This window comes from Oncorhynchus masou, chromosome 18 (assembly GCF_036934945.1).
Source record: "Oncorhynchus masou masou isolate Uvic2021 chromosome 18, UVic_Omas_1.1, whole genome shotgun sequence".
Lineage (NCBI taxonomy): Eukaryota > Metazoa > Chordata > Actinopteri > Salmoniformes > Salmonidae > Oncorhynchus > Oncorhynchus masou.
The window spans coordinates 61,675,279-61,699,595 of record NC_088229.1 but is presented as its reverse complement, the minus strand read 5'-3'; the positions used below and the strand labels follow the sequence as shown (position 1 = coordinate 61,699,595).

General features: G+C 46.0%; 1 protein-coding gene across 22 annotated transcripts in view; it reads left to right on the top strand.

The window, feature by feature from the left end:
* The first annotated feature begins 311 nt into the window (after nt 1-311).
* The window catches only part of tcf7l2 (transcription factor 7 like 2), a 124,301-nt gene continuing 100,295 nt past the window's right edge, over nt 312-24,317 (top strand). For 8 of the 22 annotated variants that reach the window (XM_064924111.1, XM_064924104.1, XM_064924109.1 and 5 more), the window contains exons 1-3: nt 313-929; nt 1,077-1,143; nt 1,297-1,421. In XM_064924111.1, the coding sequence (XP_064780183.1) occupies nt 741-929; nt 1,077-1,143; nt 1,297-1,421 (381 nt within the window). In that variant the 5' untranslated portion in view covers nt 313-740. Of the gene's footprint in view, nt 930-1,076; nt 1,144-1,296; nt 1,422-24,317 lie in introns of all 22 variants that reach the window. The other 14 variants (XM_064924118.1, XM_064924117.1, XM_064924115.1 and 11 more) reach the window with 3 other exon arrangements.

Here is a 24,317-nt window from a genome sequence, read left to right as displayed (position 1 = left end):
AAGATGTCATAGTAATCGAAATGGTATTCATACTGCTTCATGTAACCTGCCTCTACCCTATGAAGCAAATGTTGATATAGCCTATATTGATTTAAGTTTATCCTGGAAAGCATGCGCAGTAAACTTTTGGCCCCTATGCCGTGGCTTTTCAAAATTGCTACATTTTGAAACAGGAGAAAATAAGGATGTGCTCTCTATTCATTTTCAGTGGGAGACCGCCCATATATTGAATCCGCATTTACAAGTAGGCTACTTCAGCCTATTTTGCTTTTCCAGCACAAAAGCAAACGGGCGCTTCACTGTCCTGCGTTCCTCACCCAAACTGCCTTCTCTAACTGCACACTCGTCCACCAGCTTCCTCCAGGCTTTTTTCTCTCTCCCTATTTATAAAAACGTCACTTCAAGTCCCTCCCTTTTTGAATCTCATTAGTTTCTTGTGTGTTTCTCCCTGTCAATAATCCTGAATCCAGACTCTCTCTATTTCCATCCCTCTCTATCTGTCAATCAGCGCCGCCTTTGAACTGAAAACCACTCCGACCAACTTCAACTCACTCAATCCGAGCGGCTCAGCTCCATCTCCGGCTTCTTTTTCTGCCAAGATTCCCCTTCTTTTTAGTTTGTACTAACCGCCAGTGCTTGGAAAACGCCAATACAGACTCTAAACTTTAACTCGGATTCTAGATCACCAAGATCAAGGGTTTAAAACTTTGTGTTTTTGCCCCCCAAAATTGCTCGGGAAAATGCCGCAGCTCAACGGCGGTGGAGGGGACGATTTGGGTGCGAACGATGAAATGATTTCCTTCAAAGACGAAGGGGAGCAGGAGGAAAAAATTTCGGAGAATTTATCAGCAGAAAGGGATTTAGCAGATGTCAAATCTTCTCTTGTAAATGAATCAGAAACAAATCAAAACAGCTCGTCGGATTCGGAGGTAAGTGAAATAATCGATTGTCCATTCGGTAGTTTGCAACCATTTACTTATTGTGCGCGAAATGTGCAGTGAAACCACGGTATTTAAAAGTAATGATTTCCCTATGTGTTTCTTTAATGCAACCCCTGTGTTTCGTTGCATTTCAAGGCGGAAAGACGGCCTCCGCCTAGATCTGAAACTTTCAGAGACAAAACAAGAGAAAGTTTAGAGGAGGGTGAGTTTCTGCTTTTCCGTTCACGCTCTTGTCTCTTAGATTTTTACACAATGGCACTATATGAGCGTACGGAATGAGTTTCTTCTGGAATCTCAGATGCATCAAAGTTTTCAAGGCACTTATAAAAGTTATTCTTTTCCCCCGCCATGTTAGCTGCGAAAAGGCAAGATGGAGGGCTGTTCAAGAGCCCACCGTACCCGGGCTATCCATTTATAATGATCCCCGATCTTACAAGCCCGTACCTTCCGAATGGATCACTTTCTCCAACAGCTCGCACAGTAAGTTCGTTTATTTACACCTATACATTAGTGGACACAACCCAAGTAGCCTCTAGAGTAAACGCGCATTGTCACCCAGCTAGGTGTGTTTAGTTGTTAAATGTAGACAGAAGTTTCACAACTTATGAACTGTACAATGGCATGCATGTCGCTTGCAACACAGTGTCCCTGCATGTCTCTCTGAAGCCGATAGCATTCTATAGGAGTAGGGATACTCAATGCGTTTCCATCACCTCAAATAAAAACAATTGTATGCAAGGTCATGTGCATATGATGGATAATCTATTTCTTGTTCACCTGTGATCAAATTATAATACAAAACATAAACATTAATTTTAATAAAAACATTTCAGTTTATAGTGGACAATTAAAAATGATTCTTGTTTTTCTTGTTGTTATTGTATTATTATGTGAGTTTCAGATAGGCTGCTTCCGGCTTTGATTTTATACTGCCCCCTAATATAATGTTGTACTCTGCCTTGGCTCCGTTGTTTTCACAACATCATTGAAAACCTTTTTTACTTTAATGCTTAAAACTCACGACCCATTTAAACCTTCTTGGTACTGTGTAGTAACACCTAACACAAGTACGTTTAGATAAATATATCAACATAAAGGAAACTCAGAAGAGCATTGAGAAGGAACCTTGTAAAAACAAAACCAATGTGTTGATTAGTTTATTTAATTTGCATCTGTCTAACGGCATTGACATTAGCTGAAAGAGGCCTGTCATTGACAGTTACTTTGAATATGCAGACATTCATATTTTTTCCCTCAAACATTTCAATCTAAAACAATTGATGTATAGTCTGGAAATAGTGTTAGAATTTGACATGCTGCAGTGTTGTATCCTATGTACTGCTTGCATACCACTCTAGCTTGTAACGGGTAAACCATCGCTCTTAAAAGCATGTGCCATGTAAAACGCTATTTATGAATAAATTCATCTTATTTATTAGAGGCTATCAGCGTTGCTATAATTATGCAAACTTACTCAATTACTCGCCACCTCCAAGTCCCACTGGGCAATGCTTAAGCGGGATCATTTTCTAAACCATTCTTCTTTCTTTTTTTATGGTTGCAATTACAAGTCGTCGCTTTAGGACATGTCATCTAATTTTATAAGGTTAAGGCAAAAAAAAACAGGCATTAGGAAATATGAACTTACCCCCATATACGCCTTTTGGTAATTAAATTCATATTTGTTTCCTCATTTTAGTGCATCAGGCACACCTTGAAAATCAACACACATGTGATGGGCAATGCAAGGCATCCTTTTGTGTCTGACACATGTTAAGCATGTCTTATAACATGTCTACAAAATAATTAAACAGCTATTTTTTGGTTTGTTGTTTTTTTTGGACATCTTATTGAATTATCTTGCGATTTGTATGTTTTATGATTAGGTATTTTATTAAATGTGTGTCTCGTGCATATTTGAGACCAATTGCCATTCTTTACCTTTAACACAACACACACACACACACACACACACACACACACACACACACACACACACACACACACACACACACACACACGCACTTTAAGCTGGCTTCTTATTTCAGCGGGCAAGGGTTAGTTTCTTTTTGTTCACTATAAACCCAGGTCTAGCACTAGCACACGTAACTTCCACATTAGAATGTTGTTATGTACTAAGCTAATAAGAATAAAGTCATGGAATGCCCTTGCTCTGTAAGAAGATGCTGCTGTACATGTCTCAATCTGATCTCGGGTCTGTGTACAGTCTTCCTCCTCTTGCCCATTAGTTCAGAGGTAATTCCTAATCAGGAACATTGTCATATTAGCCTTTTTGGTCACTGTCATTCCCCATCACCTACCTGTATGTGGGATCTGCACAAAATAACATTTCAGAAATGTTTAGCGAACCGTGTTTGCTTTGTAATTGGTTTACAAAGCAAGACGACATTGCACACGTGATATCATTTTATTGCACAAATAGAAGTGCACTATAAATGTGCAGTACAGCTTTATTCTTCCTCCCCTGAGAGTACGTCATGCCTTTTTAGACTGACAGTGGTTTACCTACTGCACTAACCCAGCCCTCCTTTTTACACCGTGTGTGTCCAGACGTTAGAGCTTTGATGTTTTGTGTCCGTTGTATTCATAAATGTATAGCATCAATAATTCACTTGGGCATTGATTATCTGTCTTCCTCCCTAACTAGTAATGAAGGCTGCGGAATAGGACTGGTACTGTGTCTGTGATTGGAAATGGCTAGCTCACTCCATTGTTATGTTACAGTTCTTTGATATAGCAGGCGTCGTCGGTTGTCCAATTTTCGAATTTAATCGATTTCCGGTCTCGTTGGCGCAGACGGCGCAATACTATTATTTTTGAAATTCATGTTTTGGCATGTGTGTGCACATTTTTGTTTTTTTGTTTCCATACCTTTAGGCATTTATTGGTCCAAGGTGATACGATTGTGGTGTTCGTGATGCTACGGTCTTACCAATTGAGTTCTCCTTTTTGTCAGTGGGCTGTGATCTTAACATTTTCGGCATGCCTTTCTATGCTTCCTGTGATTCCGTTACTGCATGTCTTTTTGAAGTGTGAGTGTGTGTGTGTGTGTGTGTGTGTGTGTGTGTGTGTGTGTGTGTGTGTGTGTGTGTGTGTGTGTGTGTGTGTGTGTGTGTGTGGAGGTCACTATAATTTGTCTGACCTCAGAGAGCTATAATGAGCGAGAGTTTGTTTTTCCAACCACCTAAGTCTAAAAAGCTGTACAATTTGGGATCATTTAGCAATTTGACATGACGTTGTGCCCAGGGTGTTAGGCCTCCTGCCCTCTTCTCCTCCCTCTTTCCCTCGTTCCTCACTTCCTTCCCCTCCCTCCTTTTCCAACCTCACACAAAGGTCTGCTGGTTCAGTAGGAGCAGGATGAATTGGTGAAGAGGCCTGGCCAGCTAACCCCCGGTGCCATACTGTTTCTTGCGCATCTCTCTCTCTCTCTCTCTCTCTCTCTCTCTCTCTCTCTCTCTCTCTCTCTCACTCTCTCTGCGATTGTGCAGATGCTAATGCTAACATGGGTCTTTCTGAAAAGGTGATGGGTTAGCTCCAGCGCTACGGGCTAACGTCACACCTCAACAGGTCTGCAGAGAGGCGAGAGAGTGGGGTTCCAAGAACTCTGGCATAGGGCTGCAGGGCCATAAATCTACTGGGTTTATTTACTGCCTCTCGGACTTTTGAATGTTAAGATATTTGACGCCACCCCTGGCCCCATAATTCCCTGGGCAAGCAGGCTTTTGGCTGGGGTTTTGGGTTTCGTTGTATAATTACGATTAGTTTTAAAAAAGGAACAAAAAAAGAGAGGGAGAGAGAACACCAAGATTCCACTGGTCTATTTAGAGTGGAGGAAAAAGACGGTCCCGAGACCCGTGGCGATTCCACAGCAAGCTCTGCGAGCAGCTATGTGTGGTTAGCTATACCAATAGCTTTTTTTTCTCTCTTTTCTTTGTTTCTCTTGTATTGCTGCACCAGTATCTCTCCTATTGTGGTAGACCCACCTATTTAAAAAAAATAATACAAAATAATGCTACTTACCTTCATAATTAATGGCATGCCATTTTTACATGTTTTTGGAGGGAATGGTGGATTTGTGGCAAGATTATTGCAATTAACATCCGATTTAGCAGTTGTAATTGGAACATCAGCCTGGAAATAGCACCTAGCGTAGTCCTTTGTGTTTATGTAGATGTGATGGTATGTCCAATATTTTGGAATTGACACAGACGGTATCTTTTGAAATATGTTAGCAGCATATGCATAACAATGGTATATGATGTGGATTGTGTGTGTTCGTTCTGGTGCAGCTCTGAATGGCTTGTCCCTGCGAGGTGAGGAAAGATAGCTTCATGTGGATTTAGGGGATAGACCCAAACCTTATCAAATCGGCTTTACATGTTAATAGGACCTAATTGCTATCCGCAGGGGGTTCATGGCACTATGCGTCCACATTTTGTGTTTCACCTCGCAAAACGCACTCCGAATTTATTAAGGTTGTGATCCTTTTGTCCTGCAAATCACTTTTGTTTACAAAGTATAGTGGAAACAGGACCTGCTCTCTCTCTCCCTCTCTCTCTCTCTCGCTCTCTTTCTCTCTATCTTTCCTCTCCCCTCCTTCCACCTCTCTGTTCCTCTCATCCCATGCAAGGAAAAGAAAACATCTTTATTTTTCTTGAGCTTGATAAACACCCATAAAAAGGGGCAATCTGTTTTGGATTTGAGGGAGTTAAGTTGGGGAGCAAAGTTTGGCACCATTAAACAAAAATTGGGGCCTGCTAGACATTAGCGGCGCACAGCACATTCTCTCAGCTTAATTAGTCCAAACTGTAATTGTTCATGGTCTGCCAATAGGAGTAATGCTCAGGAAAAGTAGAGTTGTACTAAATCGGCCCACGGCTTTTAAAACAATAAATCACTCGCATATTTGTGCCGTGATTCAGATGGAGTCTCGACCTCTCCCATCTCGACATGTGGTAAATTGTAAAGTCAATGAATCGCAGATGTAGAGAAAGAGGGGGGGGGTTAGAGAGGGAGAGTACAGTAAGGTTTTGTTAGCGCCTGGTGAATGAATGGAAGAGATTTGCGCTGTAAATATTTACAGAGATGTTGTTGTTTTTCTCGTTGGCAGGGCTTAATTGTCTTGTGCTGATGATGTTGGCAGGCGAAGCTGTGTGAAAGCATTCAAAACTCTCCATCAGTTGGTTTGAAACGACACACACACACACAAATAAGTCAGTCCAACACGTTTGTGGGCGTGTTTTTAATTCGGTCTTTAAATACTGGGATGGGAATAGTTCCCTACTGGTAGTGAATAAAGTTTGTGTATAGTTCATTCTTCTTTTGTCCCCTTATGTTTACCTTTTAAAACTATGCGATGGGTTTTTGCGTAATAGAACTCTAAATCTAAGGTTTTCAAAAAGGTGATGGGTTTCATTGAATTGTAATAGACCTATAACTGAAATATCCAATGTTTGTTCCTCAATAGAACTGTGGCTGGTAAAGCAAATTGCATAGACTACCGACAAAACACTTTCACCCCTGACCTTCCACTTCCCTATCGCTGGGCCATACCGCTGTATGCTATTCTGTTAAAGAAACAGCATTGGCTTAGCAGCTGTAGACTGGTGCTCCCCTCTTCTTCCCTTCCACTCACCCCCTCTCTCCCTTTCTCTCGATCTCTCTGTCTCTGTCTCCCATGCATTTCCATAAAGCTCAACACAAAGATCTCACTGTACATCTGGAATGCAACTTTTGTCATCTGTTAAATATAGTCTTGCTGCCGGGCCCACAGGGCTTGGGGCTCCCTGAAACATGGAAATCTAATGATTGCCTATCTGTGGGTGTGTGTGTGTGTGCATGTGTGTCCCATATATGTACGGCACAGTATGTGCATGCAATATGCACTCATATATTGGATATTCTATGCTCCCTAGATCGGACACATGTAAAATGCATGGATGTACCCTGAATTTCAAGTGGCAGTTCTTATGGTTCTTTGTTGTATTGTCCTTATACCTTTTAAATGTTTCTGACACAAATACACGTGCTGCGAGCGTCGGATGAGTTAGCCCTGGACTACTAGTCGAGATGTCAAGGCTTACCTTACAGGCAATGACCCCTTAAGATCAAACAATCTCACCCCTTTATTCTGTAATTCTACTGAAGCTGAAATATTTTTTTCTCTCTCCATTAATTATAGAATCAATATAGTTTAGAGTAGGTGGTAGTTGTATTTCTTTATAATAGAGCTGGGTTTTGCACTGCAGCCAGTACAAAGATACGATTTCTGGGGTATTTGGATCCCCATTAGCTGTTGTAATATCAGCAGCTACTCTTTCTTGTGTCCACAAATAGCTCTGTGGTACATCTGTAGTATTGATTGTCTGTTTAATGATCATTTCATGATCGTCATACCACAGACCTTTTCATAGGGAAACACTGTAACATTAAGTGTGTTGCATTTTTCAAATGCACGTGCACGGTATTTTACTGTCTGGTTTTTTGGGGGGGGAAATAATTATTGATGCTATTATTGATAACATTTACACTAGGTATATATATTTTTTTGTCTGTGTGCATATTTCCATGAACTCATTCATTCAAGCCCAGCAGCGAAAGGAGTTTACCGGTGGCGTGGGAGAGAATGCGTTGGGGGGGGTTAAGAAAAGCGGGAAATGAGTCCATCGATGTGTGTATGTGTGTGTGTGTCTGTGGGGGGGTGGGGGGTGGGTGGGTCGCACAAAGGCCGGTTGAATAGGGCGCATAATTGCTGTTAATGCCGAGCAATGAGAGCAGCGACAGTTCCTGGTTAATGTCCAAATAATAGTGCCTCCAGGCCTCACATTTATCCCCCCCCAAAAAAACAGCGGGACTAGGAGAAGAGGGAGGGGGGCAAGTTTATTGCCGAGCTTGACAGACAGGCCATGTGTGTGGCTTTTCCTCTTAATGAATCTGGCCACTTCTCTACAGTATTTACCTCCTCCTGTGTCTACGTCTCATCATCAAAATGTCCGCCCTAAAAGCGTTGGTGGGCGAGAGGATTGTGTGACAGTGGGGGAATTTGGTGGTGCCAGGCATATGTTTGGATTGGAGTGTGTTTGGGGAGGGTCAAAGTGCAGAGTGCTGTCTGTTGGGAAAAGAGCTGCCTCTCTGACCCTTTTATGACGAGTGATAGGAGTGGTTGAGTTTTCCATTGGAGTGTCTGTCTGTTTGCTTGCGCGCGCGCGTGTGTGTGTGTTTGCATGTGTGTGTGCGTGCGCAGCTCTGCGGTTTGTGTAACACTATCACAACCCCTAATGATCATGTTGGGCTATATAATAACGAGCCGTGCCAATGTGCAGGGATCACCTGTGGTTGGCCAGCCTTTTATGGATGTGGTAGAACGCTCTAGAATGTTCCACTGTGCGGAAATCTCATTCAGGAGGGCTTGGTGTTTTGGGAGAAGTGATTATGAATAATTGCCTGCAAGGTTTGGAGAAAATATGTGAACCCTTTAGGACTTGTTCATCCTTGTAGCATCTCACCATTGTTATAAACTACAACAAACCTATAACTGTATTTTTAACTTGAAAGGGAAAAGAAAATTGCAAATATAAAGTCATTGTCATTACAATATTAGGTCCTGCGTTAAAAGAGGCAGCCGTCTTACCAGTGTATCCTGTTATGGTGATTATCTGCTGTATTTAATGTATTCACAAATGTCAAGGGTTTCTGTATTTGTGAGGAGCATAGATCATTTGACATCCTTGAGATGGGTCTGTCTGTCCAGGTTGTGATTGCAATTTTTTGTTTGTTCGGATAATCTGGACCCAAACCTTTTAAGATGTGAGGGACCGTTTTGTATTAAACACATCATTGAGAAGGGAAAGGTGATAAAACTATGCACATGTTATATTCTAATTATACTCTTAATTGTGGAGGATAAGCTCTGAGGAGTGCTGTGTTTGTGTGTGTGTGTGTGTGTGTGTGTGTGTGTGTGTGTGTGTGTGTGTGTGTGTGTGTGTGTGTGTGTGTGTGTGTGTGTGTGTGTGTGTGTGTGTGTGTGTGTGTGTGTGTGTGTGTGTGTGTGTGTGTGTGTGTGTGTGTGTGTGTGTGTGCGTGAGCGCACTAGGGAGGTGATTGTTTGCTTTTTTTTGCTGTATAATGTTGGTTGATAACTGCTTGAAAAGGTGAGGGAGTTTCAGAGCCACAGCAGAAATAAAATCATCTGCTAATCTCCAGATTATTGTGGGATTTAGAACAAAATGTTGCGGAGATTACTGTATGTAAAAATGCACAAGGCTAATGAAATTTAAGCCCTTTGCAGACACGCGATGTGGAGTACTGAGAGATCATCCGGATCTGTGCACCAATTTCCCAATAGATTAAGAGCAAATTTCCAGTGTCCACTCTTTTGCTGCCGATTAGAAATCTATTTGCACATGATAATATTGTCCCTCTTAAAAAGGACAGCTTTTCAAGTAGATTTGTTCACAGTAGATAACATATCATGAGAAGTACTGGTCACATGGGCACATGCTACAGTGGGCTCCTATTAGGCTGTAGAGTAGATTGAATAGCACATCTCATTCTGTTGTGGGATATAATTGTATGTTATGGTCTGTGTGTTTGAGTAGGTGGTGGTGGGGGCGGGGGGGGTGTCGTTTGTGTGAAAAGCATAGGTTTAAATCTCCCTAATGCACTCTACTCCACTGAGGAATGGGGTCAGCTATGTTTAGGGTCAATTCCAAACGTGAGGAAATTGACTCCCAGCACTGAGTGAATTGTCAATTGGCTCCCTAAGGGGTCAAAGTGAATTGAGTGTCTGTTTGGACAACTGGCCCGAGGTGGGATGAGTGGCCTTCACTGTCAGCCAGAGGGGATGGATGCGGACTGAGGACCAAATCAATTGAAAAGCAGAGGGAATTTTGCCCTGTTGAAGTGGAGGACAATTGGATTCAGCAAGGTTGAAATAAGGTTTGGGTTTAAATCATGACCTGTTGTTTACAGTCATATAGCACTAAGGTTGATATCTACAGGGAAAAGGAAGTCTCCTCTGATTGTCTATATTAGGCCTGTTATAGTGATATACCAGGTTTGATAGACAGTCAATTGAAAGGATTTACATGGTGTCATAATAATAGAAGATGAAAAGGAAGTTTTGAGAACTTAAGGGATGAATGAAATATTGAACGTGGTCCACACAACTCGACAATAAGCATCTTGGTCGCCATGGTGTCATTTTGCGGGGGTGGACAATGAGGGTCATGTGACTGGCCCTTGTGACGTCTGTCACGGTGCCCTTTAGAACGAGGAGTTTAAAAAAATCTTCCCCTTTACTTCCCCTCTATCTTTATGGAGCACCGTGCTTTGCATTTTTCAAATACCAATAAAGATAAATTGCTGGCTTTGTCATAACAGGTGGTGTTGAGTGGCAAGACTTCAGTTTTAACTCTTGATATTCTGGTTAGCTCATCTGCCTGTGCCCAGGTCACTGCCCTAGCATTGTATGTGAACAAAGAAAACCCATTCAGACATCACAGTGGTCAAAGTTAACCTGTTATGGCCATTATGTATTTAAATATGTATTTATCTTTGGAGGATGACCCCGAGGACTTTTTGACGTTACTCTCTCTCTCTCTCTCTCTCTCTCTCTCGGGTCCGCCCCGCACTGAGTTGTCAGTGGAGAGCAGCTGCTCTGGTATGGCCAGGCGGCCGGAGGAATTCTCTGCTGTTTAAACAGTGGGTCGTCTCAGTGCCGGCCTGAAGGACCGGAGGGGAAGGAAGTTCCTCTGTGTTTACATTGCTGAATTGTCCTGTGGACCCCAGAGTGTCTGATGCACTACTGTTCAAACACAACACAAGTGTAGAGATGAACCCCACCAACACCAGTGTTCACAGCTATAGCATGGTCTGTCTGTGTGTGGTCGCTCGCCACCCTCATTTACCAGATACCACAACCATGGCCGGCTGTTGTTTCTTCAACCTGGAGGTTTGCGTGACTGATAATAAAGAATTGCGAGGTTTGAGTTGAGAAGGAGTGGGGTTTAGAGAGATAGTTCCACCAAGGCCTTGCCTACTGGGCAGCCAGACATTGACATACAGTGAAGTGATCAGACTAATTGTTGTTCGAATGACCTGTTATGATCCGAAGACAAATCTCCCTCACTCCCGCCGTTGGAGCGGAAAATGTAGCCGGGATTGGCATGATGTTAGCAAGTGTGTAAACTGCATTTCAACAAGATGGATAAATGCAATTATTGGCCAGACCTGAGGAGGGGGAAATCCATTTAAAGGCTGTAACGCTAAGCAGAGGTCATGGTTAATTCATTTGGCCAATTTATGGGTGATGCATGAGTGTCGGGGCACATTAGTCAGGGAGGGGGAGTTGGGCCTCAGTGTCCGTCCGCCTGTGTGTGTGTTCTGGGGGGGGGTTGGTGTTGAGAAGTGCCGCTGTAGAAAACCACAGTCTCCTTGGTACAAGACTCCCCTGTTTTCTCCTCCTACCTACCCCCTCCTCCCTACCCCCTCCTACCTACCCCCTCCTCCCTACCCCCTCCTCCCTACCCCCTCTTCGCTACCCCCTCCTCCCTACCCCCTGTTCGCTACCCCCTCCTCCCTACACCCTCTTCGCTACCCCCTCCTCCCTACCCCCTCTTCGCTACCCCCTCCTCCCTACCTCCTCCTCCCTACCCCCTCCTCCCTACCCCCTCTTCGCTACCCCCTCCTCCCTACCCCCTCTTCGCTACCCCCCTCCTCCCTACCCCCCTCCTCCCTACCCCTTCCTCCCTACCCCCTCTTCCCTACCCTCTCCTCCCTACCCCCTCCTCCCTACCCCCTCTTCGCTACCCCCTCCTCCCTACCCCCTCCTCCCTACCCCCTCTTGGCTACCCCCTCCTCCCTACCCCTCTTCGCTACCTCCTCCTCCCGACCTCCTCCTCCCTACCCCCTCCTCCCGACCTCCTCCTCCCTACCTCCTCCTCCCTCCCTCCTCCTCCCTCCCTCCTCCCGACCTCCTCCTCCCTAACCCCTCCTCCCGACCTCCTCCTCCCTACCCCCTCCTCCCGACCTCCTCCTCCCTACCCCCTCCTCCCTACCCCCTCTTCGCTACCTCCTCCTCCCGACCTCCTCCTCCCTACCTCCTCCTCCCGACCTCCTCCTCCCTACCCCCTCCTCCCGACCTCCTCCTCCCTAACCCCTCCTCCCTACCCCCTCCTCCCTACCTCCTCCTCCCCCTGCCTGCCATTTCGGCAGATAATACAAATGGACCCTCGGCAGGGAAATGACAAAAAGATACACTGAGTGCAGAAAGCGGGACAGCCGTGCAAATGAGGCGGGGAAAGGGGCGGTGTTCGGCCATGTGGCAGAGTGAGCACCGGCGGCATCTCCATACCAGGGACTGCAGCACTCAATCAGGCTCAGTCCTCTGCCCCAGCACGCAGCTTGAACCCTAACCCCCCCCCACAAACTCACTATACAGCACACATAAAGTGAATAATGGGTAAAGAAGCACTAGTAGTGGTAATAGTAGAAGGATTCACAGTAGCTGCAGCAGTGTCAGTTGTAGCTGTTGTTGGACTGTACAACTCAATTACACACTCCCTGACCCAGCTAGACTTTGATACTCTCAGTGAACTCAGGGGAGTTTACAATTAAGTTACAATTACAGCATGGATTCCGACGTTTACTCCAGGCACACAAGGCTCAGGACCTCAGCCCCAGGCAGTCTTACCTATCTGTGCTTCTCACTGTTCCCTTAAAAAAACAACGCACTGTACAGGTAACTGCCAAAATAAAGGAAACACTCCGAGTAAATGAGGGATACAAAGTATACTGAAAGCAGGTGCTTCCACACAGGTGTGGTTCCTGAGTTAATTAATCAGTAAACATCCCATTGTGCTTCGGATCATGTATAAGATTACTGGGCAGGCCATTATTTTGGATACCATGGCTATGCCCCCATAGGATGCCAGTGCCCCCACCATCCACAGGGCACGAGTGGTCACTGAATAGTTGATGAGCATGAAAAGGATGTAAACCATATGCCATCTCATTCACCAGATCTCAACTCAATTAAACACCAATGGGAGATTCTGGAGCTTGAGAACATTTTCCACAACTGTCAACAAAAAAACAAATGATGGAATTTCTTGTGGAAGAATGTTGTCTCATCCCTCCAATGGAGTTCCAGACACTTGTCGAATCTATACCAAGGCGCATTGAAGCTGTTCGGGCTCATGCTGGCCCAACGCCCTATTAAGACACGATGCTGGTGTTTCCTTTATTTGGGCAGTTACCTGTATGTTACACAACTCTCATAGAAGTGTTTTTTTTTTTAAACAGTGGACCAATCGTCTTGTCTCTCTCCCAATCTCTAGCCTATTTAAAATGGAAAGATTTGGCCTACTCTGAACACAGTCATTGTCTCCCGGGAGAGAAACCACTCGACAGTTACGCAAGTCGAGCGCTATGCAAAAAAAAACCCGGCGGTTACAGCAGGGTGGGCGAGAGACTGGGGGAAGTAACATTTTACAGCTCCAAGCCACAGATTGAATCTGAGAGACATGAGGGTATCTCTAGCCATGGTATTGAGGCTTTGTAAGTGGTCTGGATCACACTTAAGCGCCTCTTGGTTGGGATATTGCAACGCGTGTAGTCTACTGTGTGTGTGTGTGTGTGTGTGTGTGTGTGTGTGTGTGTGTGTGTGTGTGTGTGTGTGTGTGTGTGTGTGTGTGTGTGTGTGTGTGTGTGTGTGTGTGTGTGTGTGTGTGTGTGTGTGTGTGTGTGTGCTGTCAGGAAGTGGGGGTTCGTGTTTTTCACCTGACTTCCAGGCAGCGAGCTCTAGTTACTGTGTGAATGCTGGGACTTGTCAGGGACAGGTGTCAGAGTTGCCTGCCATGGCGCTCCCCCTGCCACACACACAGCAGCTGGGAGGGCAGGAGTCCATGGCCGTGGTGAGGGGGTAAGGAGACGGCATTCGGTGGAATTCTTCACCCTAATCTCAGCAGGGATCATTTGGTCTGAAACTACTGTAGTCCCATTGCTTAGTGTTGTTAGTAAGCCACTGGATGCTACTACTGTGGACCAGTATTGACATTTGATTGTTTAAGGATGTGGGTCAGTTTGCAGTATAGGTCAAGTGATTGGAGCTGTAGACTCAGGTCCTTCCAGCTTGCCAGAGCAGATGCTGGTGGTCCTGTATGACTCAGTCGGTAGAGCATGGCGCTTGCAATGGCTGGATCGTTGGTTCGATTCCCAGGGCTACCCATATGTAAAATGTATGCACGCATGACTGGAAGTTGCTTTGGATGAAAGCATCTGCTAAATGACCTGCAGTAATATAATATATTATCTCCCTTAGTTAACTTGGCTGCTATTCCCCCACACTTTAACGCCGATATCATGGCAGAGTTGGAGATTACAACGGGGAACTCTTCTTTCCAGGGCCACAGAGTGGATGTGCATGAGAGACGAACTCTGCCCACCAACCCTACTCCTCCTCATCCTGTAACGTGGCCTGCGGGATCGCTTTGCGGACCTCCACATTTTCTAAATCGCTCTGGAAGAATCCCTCTTTCTCAATTTGACATGTGGTTGGTAACATCCAGCCATCCTCCCTCCTTCCCAGTCGCTCATCACGCCCTCTTGGGAGAACAACTGCTGACCGCGCTCTATAGGCCAAGGGAATTCCTCACCCGACTCAAAAGAAACTGCTTGGAAGTTCTCTATATGTCCCGAGGGTCGTTTTACAGCAGAGGACGTGCCGCTCGACGCAACTGTTCCCATTCAGCGGGGAGATGTCGGTCTTATTAGTGTCGTGAGGGAGACAAATGTTTTTCACAGCCATTATATACGGATTCAGAATTGGCCGCATCTGAAAGTGACTGACCTGGCGAGTCAGTCTCAGCTTGACCCGTATATATCCCCCTGGAAGTTCCTGTGCTGGTTTAGCCCACTTTGCTCCTTTCTAATCGAGGAGAAGATGTGGGAGTGACCAGAGTGTTCTTGTTGGGTTGGGAAACGTTTGTGTTGCATTGATGTTCTCCTTGTCCCTATGATGGTTAGGGTAGATCAATAGCCCTCCTCCGGCCTGTTGGACTCCAGCCCCCAGTGGCACGAAGCTCCGTATACGTGTCGAAGAACATGACCCCCCAGGGTGCAACCAAGCAGGGCAAAATATATACCCAATGACCAAACGGGCAGCCAATCAGCCAGGGGATTTACAACCCGAAAGACCAAAGCATTTATCTCTCTTGGCTCGATTAAAGCCTCAGTTTCAGTATTTACACAAGCATTTACACAAGCATTTACACAAGCATCGGTGCATCAATACATGTGCTATTAAGTTCTAGCCTAAACTAACCAGGATTTGTGTCTTCATTGGTTTTGGCTGTGACATTTTGTAATAGTATCAATATCAAATCAATATCAGTATCAGTGTTGGTTTCAAGCATGTCTGAGTAGCCAACACATTCGAGCTGATTGTCCAGAGATTGAGATGCTTGGAGAGCTGTGATCAGAGACGCTGGGAAGCCAACCTCTAATTGTTCACAGAAGCCGTTGGCAGGAAGAGCGAAGCATCGGCAGGTTGGACACTGAGCAGAGCTCGCTCACTGCTGGGTTTTCAGGAAAGGAGCCGAGCCCTGGGATGTTCCCCAAAGACAACCGCTGGGCCCAGAGAAAACCATAAACCAAATGTCTTCCCTCGCTCCTTTTAAAGGCCCAATGCAATCAAAAATGTGCTTCACCTGCGTTTTATATGTATTTCCACACTGAGGTTGGAACAATACTGTGAAATTTCAGCCAGTTTTGGTGGGATGGAGTAAAAGGCCACTTTAAAATGTGCAGTTTTGTAACACAACACAATGTTGGAGGTACTGTGCATGCAATTGGCTGCCTCCAATGTCATTCTATAGAATTTGGCCATACGTCCAAATTGTGTAATAAAGTGCTTTCGTGGGGAATAACTCATTCTGATTGGCTGGACCTAGCTCCCCAGTGGGTTGGCCTGGAAATCCACAGATTAGGGCCTAATGAATTCATTTCAATTGACTGATTTCCTTATATGAACTGTAACTCTGTAAAATCTTTGAAATTGTCGCATGTTTGCTTTTATATTTTGGTTTAGTATAAATTGCTCTTGTTATGTGGTTTACCAAACAGGGGGTGTTGGGAGCGTTTTGCATAGGCCCATGATTTTGGTTACCTCCTTAAAAATAAGGGTCTGTTTTCACTGGCCCTGGATATAGTATTATAGATAGATATATATTTTTGAAAGTAACATCGCCCTGTGCTTGTGTTCTTCACGCTGTTTGGATCTCCGTCACAGATGCTTGGCAAGAGGCACATCTGCTTCCCCCACCCCACACTTGTAGCACAAATCCTGTTTTGTGGTGTTTTTGTGTGCCATAATTGAGCAAATAACATCAGTAATGATTCAATTGGGCATAAAGTAATTGAGAGGCGGCCTGCTTGCCATCTGTCTGGTGAGATTACTGTTTCTGTGTAATTAAAAGTGTGACCTCGTGGCCGTGGTGAGAGGTGCCAGTGGGCAGTCAGAACCACAGGCCTGGGCTGGGCTCTTTTCTTTTAAGACGGGGTGGGGGTAGTGGAGGTTTAGCAGGCCGGTAAATATAGCACAGGGCAATAGAGGGAGCTAAAGTGGCATTCTCCTTTACATGGGATGTGCCCTGTATACACACAAGTACTGGTCCGTGTCAAAGCCCCAAAACATGCCACAATTTGTAGGGGGAGAGAGGAGCCCCACAAAGTCGTGGTGATCCTTGTGTGCATCCAGTGTAACCACGAGAGGGCGGAGAGGTAGGGGGGATGAGGGGGGCCGAGAGGGGGATCTGTTTTTGCTCTGCTTTCACGTGTGGTTTTGTTTTGACTCCTGAGGTTCAGTGTCCCTTGGACAGTGTCCAGAGACTACAGAGCCTGCTTTTTGCACCCCTCCTCCACAACGTGAAGGGGTCTGTAAGACATGGAATTGGATTTGAGATTTGATCTGGTTGCATGTAGTAAACAGGGCATTATAGACAAGGAGATGGGGTTAATGACTGTGTGTGTGTGTGTGTGTGTGTGTGTGTGTGTGTGTGTGTGTGTGTGTGTGTGTGTGTGTGTGTGTGTGTGTGTGTGTGTGTGTGTGTGTGTGTGTGTGTGTGTGTGTGTGTGTGTGTGGTATGCATAATGGTGTACACACACTCACATACAAACACAGGATGCATGGCTGAAAAAGACATTAGACCATGTTACTCGTGTGGGCTGGAAGCAGTCTTGCAATACTTCCGCTAAGATGGTGAGGGGAGAGAACAAAAATAACAGTTTTAATTACTATGGATGGCAGGCCCGGGTGAGGTGGCAGCGGCCATAGGGGACCGAGACTGGGCCAGCCTCCAGGGGAATTACAGGGTGCTCAGGGCAATAAATAGATCTGGCTGCCTACACTGCCTGCCACCCCTTCAGCAGTCTGCCTGCTCTACTTCAGCTGTCTGCCTGCTCTACTTCAACTGTCTGCTTGCTCCACTTCAGCTGTCTGCCTGCTCCACTTCAGCTGTCTGTCTGCTCCACTTCAGATGTCTGCCTGCTCCACTTCAGCTGTCTGCCTGCTCTACTTCAACTGTCTGCTTGCTCCACTTCAGCTGTCTGCCTGCTCCACTTCAGCTGTCTGTCTGCTCCACTTCAGATGTCTGCCTGCTCCACTTCAGCTGTCTGCCTGCTCTACTTCAACTGTCTGCTTGCTCCACTTCAGCTGTCTGCCTGCTCCACTTCAACTGTCTGCCTGCTCCACTTCAACTGTCTGCCTGCTCCACTTCTGTCTGTCTGCTTGCTCCACTTCATTTGTCTGCCTGCTCCACTTCAACTGTCTGCATGCTCTACTTGAGCTGTCTGTCTGCCTGCTCCACTTCAACTGTCTGCCTGCTCCACTTCAACTGTCTGCTTGCTCCAATTCAGCTGTCTGCCTGCTCCACTTCAACTGTCTGCCTGCTCTACTTGAGCTGTCTGTCTGCCTGCTCCACTTCAACTGTCTGCCTGCTCCACTTCAACTGTCTGCTTGCTCCACTTCAGCTGTCTGCCTGCTCCACTTCAGCTGTCTGTCTGCTCTACTTCAGCTGTCTGTCTGCTCTCTTTCAGCTGCCTGTCTGCTCCACTTCAGCTGTCTGTCTGCTCTACTTCTGCTGTCTGTATCTTTGTTTCATGTAGTCAGTGTTTCAGTCAATAGACCTGTGTAGGGGTAGGCCTAGACGTTCACCATGTGAGGCAAAAATACATATGTTTTCAGTGTAGCAATATCTTACATTAGTTCTCCTGTCTGCTTGCTCCACTTCAGCTGTCTGCTTGCTCCACTTCAGCTGTCTGCCTGCTTGCTCCACTTCATTTGTCTGCCTGCTCCACTTCAACTGTCTGCTTGCTCCAATTCAGCTGTCTGCCTACTCCACTTCAGCTGTCTGCCTGCTCTACTTCAACTGTCTGCTTGCTCCACTTCAGCTGTCTGCCTGCTCCACTTCAGCTGTCTGTCTGCTCTACTTCAGATGTCTTCCTGCTCCACTACAGCTGTCTGCCTGCTCCACTTCAACTGTCTGCCTACTCCACTTCAGCTGTCTGTCTGCTTGCTCCACTTCATTTGTCTGCCTGCTCCACTTCAACTGTCTGCCTGCTCCACTTCAACTGTCTGCTTGCTCCAATTCAGCTGTCTGCCTACTCCACTTCAGCTGTTTGTCTGCTCTACTTCAGATGTCTGCCTGCTCCACTTCAGCTGTCTGCCTGCTCCACTTCAGCTGTCTGTCTGCTCCACTTCAGCTGTCTGCCTGCTCCACTTCAGCTGTCTGTCTGCTCCACTTCAGCTGTCTGCCTGCTCTACTTCAACTGTCTGCTTGCTCCACTTCAGCTGTCTGCTTGCTCCACTTCAGTTGTCTGCCTGCACCACTTCAGCTGTCTGCCTGCCCTACTTCAGCTGTCTGCCTGCTCCACTTCAGCTGTCTGCCTGCTCCACTTCAGCTGTCTGCCTGCTCCACTTCAGCTGTCTGCCTGCTCTACTTCAGCTGTCTGCCTGCTCCACTTCAGCTGTCTGCCTGCTCCACTTCAGCTGTCTGTCTGCTCTACTTCAGCTGTCTGTCTGCTCTCTTTCAGCTGTCTGTCTGCTCCAATTCAGCTGTCTGCCTGCTCCACTTCAACTGTCTGCTTGCTCCAATTCAGCTGTCTGCCTACTCCACTTCAGCTGTCTGCTTGCTCTACTTCAACTGTCTGCTTGCTCCACTTCAGCTGTCTGCCTGCTCCACTTCAGCTGTCTGTCTGCTCCACTTCAGATGTCTGCCTGCTCCACTTCAGCTGTCTGCCTGCTCTACTTCAACTGTCTGCTTGCTCCACTTCAGCTGTCTGCCTGCTCCACTTCAACTGTCTGCCTGCTCCACTTCAACTGTCTGCCTGCTCCACTTCAGCTGTCTGTCTGCTTGCTCCACTTCATTTGTCTGCCTGCTCCACTTCAACTGTCTGCATGCTCTACTTGAGCTGTCTGTCTGCCTGCTCCACTTCAACTGTCTGCCTGCTCCACTTCAACTGTCTGCTTGCTCCAATTCAGCTGTCTGCCTGCTCCACTTCAACTGTCTGCCTGCTCTACTTGAGCTGTCTGTCTGCCTGCTCCACTTCAACTGTCTGCCTGCTCCACTTCAACTGTCTGCTTGCTCCACTTCAGCTGTCTGCCTGCTCCACTTCAGCTGTCTGTCTGCTCTACTTCAGCTGTCTGTCTGCTCTCTTTCAGCTGCCTGTCTGCTCCACTTCAGCTGTCTGTCTGCTCTACTTCAGCTGTCTGTATCTTTGTTTCATGTAGTCAGTGTTTCAGTCAATAGACCAGACGTTCACCATGTGAGGCAAAAATACATATGTTTTCAGTGTAGCAATATCTTACATTAGTTCTCCTGTCTGCTTGCTCCACTTCAGCTGTCTGCTTGCTCCACTTCAGCTGTCTGCCTGCTTGCTCCACTTCATTTGTCTGCCTGCTCCACTTCAACTGTCTGCTTGCTCCAATTCAGCTGTCTGCCTACTCCACTTCAGCTGTCTGCCTGCTCTACTTCAACTGTCTGCTTGCTCCACTTCAGCTGTCTGCCTGCTCCACTTCAGCTGTCTGTCTGCTCTACTTCAGATGTCTTCCTGCTCCACTACAGCTGTCTGCCTGCTCCACTTCAACTGTCTGCCTACTCCACTTCAGCTGTCTGTCTGCTTGCTCCACTTCATTTGTCTGCCTGCTCCACTTCAACTGTCTGCCTGCTCCACTTCAACTGTCTGCCTGCTCCAATTCAGCTGTCTGCCTGCTCCACTTCAGCTGTTTGTCTGCTCTACTTCAGATGTCTGCCTGCTCCACTTCAGCTGTCTGCCTGCTCCACTTCAGCTGTCTGTCTGCTCACTTCAGCTGTCTGCCTGCTCCACTTCAGCTGTCTGTCTGCTCCACTTCAGCTGTCTGCCTGCTCTACTTCAACTGTCTGCTTGCTCCACTTCAACTGTCTGCTTGCTCCACTTCAGTTGTCTGCCTGCACCACTTCAGCTGTCTGCCTGCTCTACTTCAACTGTCTGCTTGCTCCACTTCAGCTGTCTGCCTGCTCCACTTCAGCTGTCTGTCTGCTCTACTTCAGATGTCTTCCTGCTCCACTTCAGCTGTCTGCCTGCTCCACTTCAGCTGTCTGTCTGCTCTACTTCAGCTGTCTGTCTGCTCTCTTTCAGCTGTCTGTCTGCTCCAATTCAGCTGTCTGCCTGCTCCACTTCAACTGTCTGCTTGCTCCAATTCAGCTGTCTGCCTACTCCACTTCAGCTGTCTGCTTGCTCTACTTCAACTGTCTGCTTGCTCCACTTCAGCTGTCTGCCTGCTCCACTTCAGCTGTCTGCCTGCTCCACTTCAGCTGTCTGTCTGCTCTACTTCAGATGTCTGCCTGCTCCACTTCAGCTGTCTGTCTGCTCTACTTCAGATGTCTGCCTGCTCCACTTCAGCTGTCTTCCTGCTCCACTTCAGCTGTCTGTCTGCTCCACTTCAGCTGTCTGCCTGCTCCACTTCAGCTGTTTGTCTGCTCCACTTCAGCTGTCTGCCTGCTCTACTTCAACTGTCTGCTTGCTCCACTTCAGCTGTCTGCCTGCTCCACTTCAGCTGTCTGCCTGCTCCACTTCAGCTGTCTGCCTGCCCAACTTCAGCTGTCTGCCTGCTCTACTTCAGCTGTCTGCCTGCTCCACTTCAGCTGTCTGCCTGCTCCACTTCAGCTGTCTGCCTGCTCCACTACAGCTATCTGTCTGCTCTACTTCAGCAGTCTGTCTGCTCTCCTTCAGCTGTCTGTCTGCTCCACTTCAGCTGTCTGTCTGCTCTACTTCAGCTGTCTGTATCTTTGTATCTTTGTTTCATGTAGTCAGTGTTTCAGTCAATAGACCTGTGTAGGGGTAGGCCTAGACGTTCACCATGTGAGGAAAAAATACATATGTTTTCAGTGTAGCAATATTTGGGCTATGTTTCTCGATTTTACGTCTTTTTTTCCCTTTTCAGTGTTGTTTTGTACTTTCTACCTCTCGGGTTATATGTGTCTCTTCTTCTTTATGTCTCTTCCACTCTTCCTCTCCCCTTGCTCTCTCACTCACAGTGTGTGCTCTGATTACCTCTCCAAACTGGCAATAAGTTGATTGCTTTACAGAGATGATGTAAGCCCTTGCCCTAGGGTACATCAGGTTGGATTTCTCCTGCTTTATCTTGTAAAGCCTAAATTAACAGCTGGTTTGGTTTGAGTTCTTCTGGATCTGACTAAAGGATTAGGCTTCGTTCTCATGTGAGTCGATCTAGTTAGATTTATTGCAGGTCTATCAAAAAAGATCAATGGGAGTCCTTTTTGAAAAGTAAATCCTTAATCGTTCTTTGCACTTAGGTGTCATCATTGGGACTTTTTTTCTCTCTCACACTCCCCCCTTCCCATTCCCCCCGTCCTTGTCTATCCTCCTGTCTTTTCTTCCCCCTAACCCGTCGTTGATAGGGAGGGAACTAGCGATCTGTCCTGTCGATGGATGTTATTCTGTGGTATCACCCGATGGATTTTTCTCTTGCTCATTAGCTATCCATCACGGCGAGGCAGACTGAAGCCAAGATTTAGCAACACAAGCCCTGATCACACCTGAAACATGCCCCACCTGCTAATTTCCTTTATTTTCAAGTTTATCCACCCATTTCTGGTCATGGCCAGAATGTAAAATGAACATCAAAAGTAGATTTTATTTCTTCATTTTAGCTAACCCTAATCATTTTCCTAAACTTAACCTAATTCTCCTAACCTGCTACATTAATTCTCCTAACCTGTTACGTTAATTCTCCTAACCTGCTACATTAGTTCTCCTAAACTTAACCTAATTCTGCTAACCTGCTACGTTAGTTCTCCTAACCTGCTACGTTATTTCTCCTAACCTGCTACATTAGTTCTCCTTACCTGCTACATTAGTTCTCCTAACCTGCTATGTTAGTTCTCCTAACCTGCTATGTTAGTTCTCCTAACCTGCTACATTAGTTCTCCTAACCTGCTACTTTAGTTCTCCTAACCTGCTATGTTAATTATTCTAACCTGCTTCATAAATTCTCCTAACCCTGCTACGTAAATTATCCTAACCTGCTACATTAACTCTCCTAACCTGCTTCATTAATTATCCTAACCTGCTTCATAAGTTCTCCTAACCTGCTTCATTACTTATCCTAACCTGCTACGTTAATTCTCCTAACCTGCTATGTTAATTCTCCTAACCTGCTTCAATAAGTTATTCTAATCTACTTCATTAATTATTCTAATCTGCTGTGTTAATTCTCCTAACCTTCTACGTTAATTATCCTAACCTGCTTCTTAATTTCTACTAACGTGCTATTTTATTTCTCCTAACCTGCTTCATAGGTTCTTCTAACCTTCTACTTTAATTCTCCCAATCTGCTTCATAAATTCTCCTAACCTGCTACTTTAATTCTCCTAACCTGCTTCATAAGTTCTACTAACCTGCTACTTTAATTATCCTGACCTGCTTCATAGGTTCTTCTAACCTGCTACGTTAATTATCCTGACCTGCTTCATAGGTTCTTCTAACCTGCTACGTTAAAAGCTCTATGTCCTCGAGCCATGAACCCCATTTCTGACTCTTCCCCACAGTGCAGCCATCACTCAGGTTTGCTCTAGTATGGATACAGAGCCAGAACAGTTACTTTTCAACCATCTGGATACAGTTCATCTGGTGTTGCCATCCTTGCCTTGAAATCAAGACTAGGGCATAGTCAACCTTTTTACAAGTGCCTTCTTTCTCAGGTTCATATAGAGAAAGTGGCATGTGGGATTGTTATTCTTGAAGGAAATCCTTTAGTCATAGGGAAATGGTTCCTTATGTTGTCAAGGGGGTTGTCTGCAATATCGAATGATCTACCTTTTGTGTGCTGCATTTCTCTATGCTATATGAACGATTTCCCAATGAAATTCAATAACAATTTTCTTAAAGGTCAATGAAAGCCGGAATGTCTTATAGATTGGACATATTGGTGCTGTATGCGACTGAATAGCAGCACAGGTCTTTTCCTTCAAATAGTCCTTCAGCTATTAATTTACATTGGGAAGAGCCCCATCTGTTTTGTGTTTACATACAATACCGTGACACTTGAGCAAAGGCATGCTTTGTAGTTCTTGTCGACAAGTTCTATCATAATGTATACATGCAGCCACTCATAACCTAGGCTTACTTGTACTCAGACACACAACGATGTGGAGACACAGGAAGTCCAGAGGACCTGGCAGCTGTTGCGAAACAAGATCTGGACATGTTTTATGTTCCTCCCCCTCGCCTTCTCTCTCTCTTTCCATTCTCACTCTCTCTCACTTTCTCCTATTCCTCCAACAACGGGCTGATTATGTCATACCTCCATTCTTTTCCCCCCACTCCTCCCTCTCTCAAGGCCATGTCTCTTAAGGAATCTGTAACTTGAAGAATGGGGTTGTGGCGGTGACCCCAAGGGTAGATGAACAATCCTGACCGACGTTGGTGCTGGTTGGGCTTTTAGATCTGAGTGTTGGATGTGAGACTGCGTACATGTGTCTGTTTGTACGCTATTCCGTGTGCAAGTTGGTTTATAGATGGCAGGATGGTGAAGTTTTTTCGAGTTCTCTCAAGGACGGCTCCTCCCATCGAGGAAGTGAAGGAAGGATGAACATGTTTTCCACCCTCCTCATCCATCCTCAACAGTGCACCTCCATCCTCAACGGTGCACCTCCATCCTCAACGGTGCACCTCCCTGAGGTGTCCTTTACCTCGCACCACTTTGGAGTTGTCAGCCTTATTTAGATCAGATTGTGTGTGTGTGTGTGTGTGTGTGTGTGTGTGTGTGTGTGTGTGTGTGTGTGTGTGTGAAGGAAA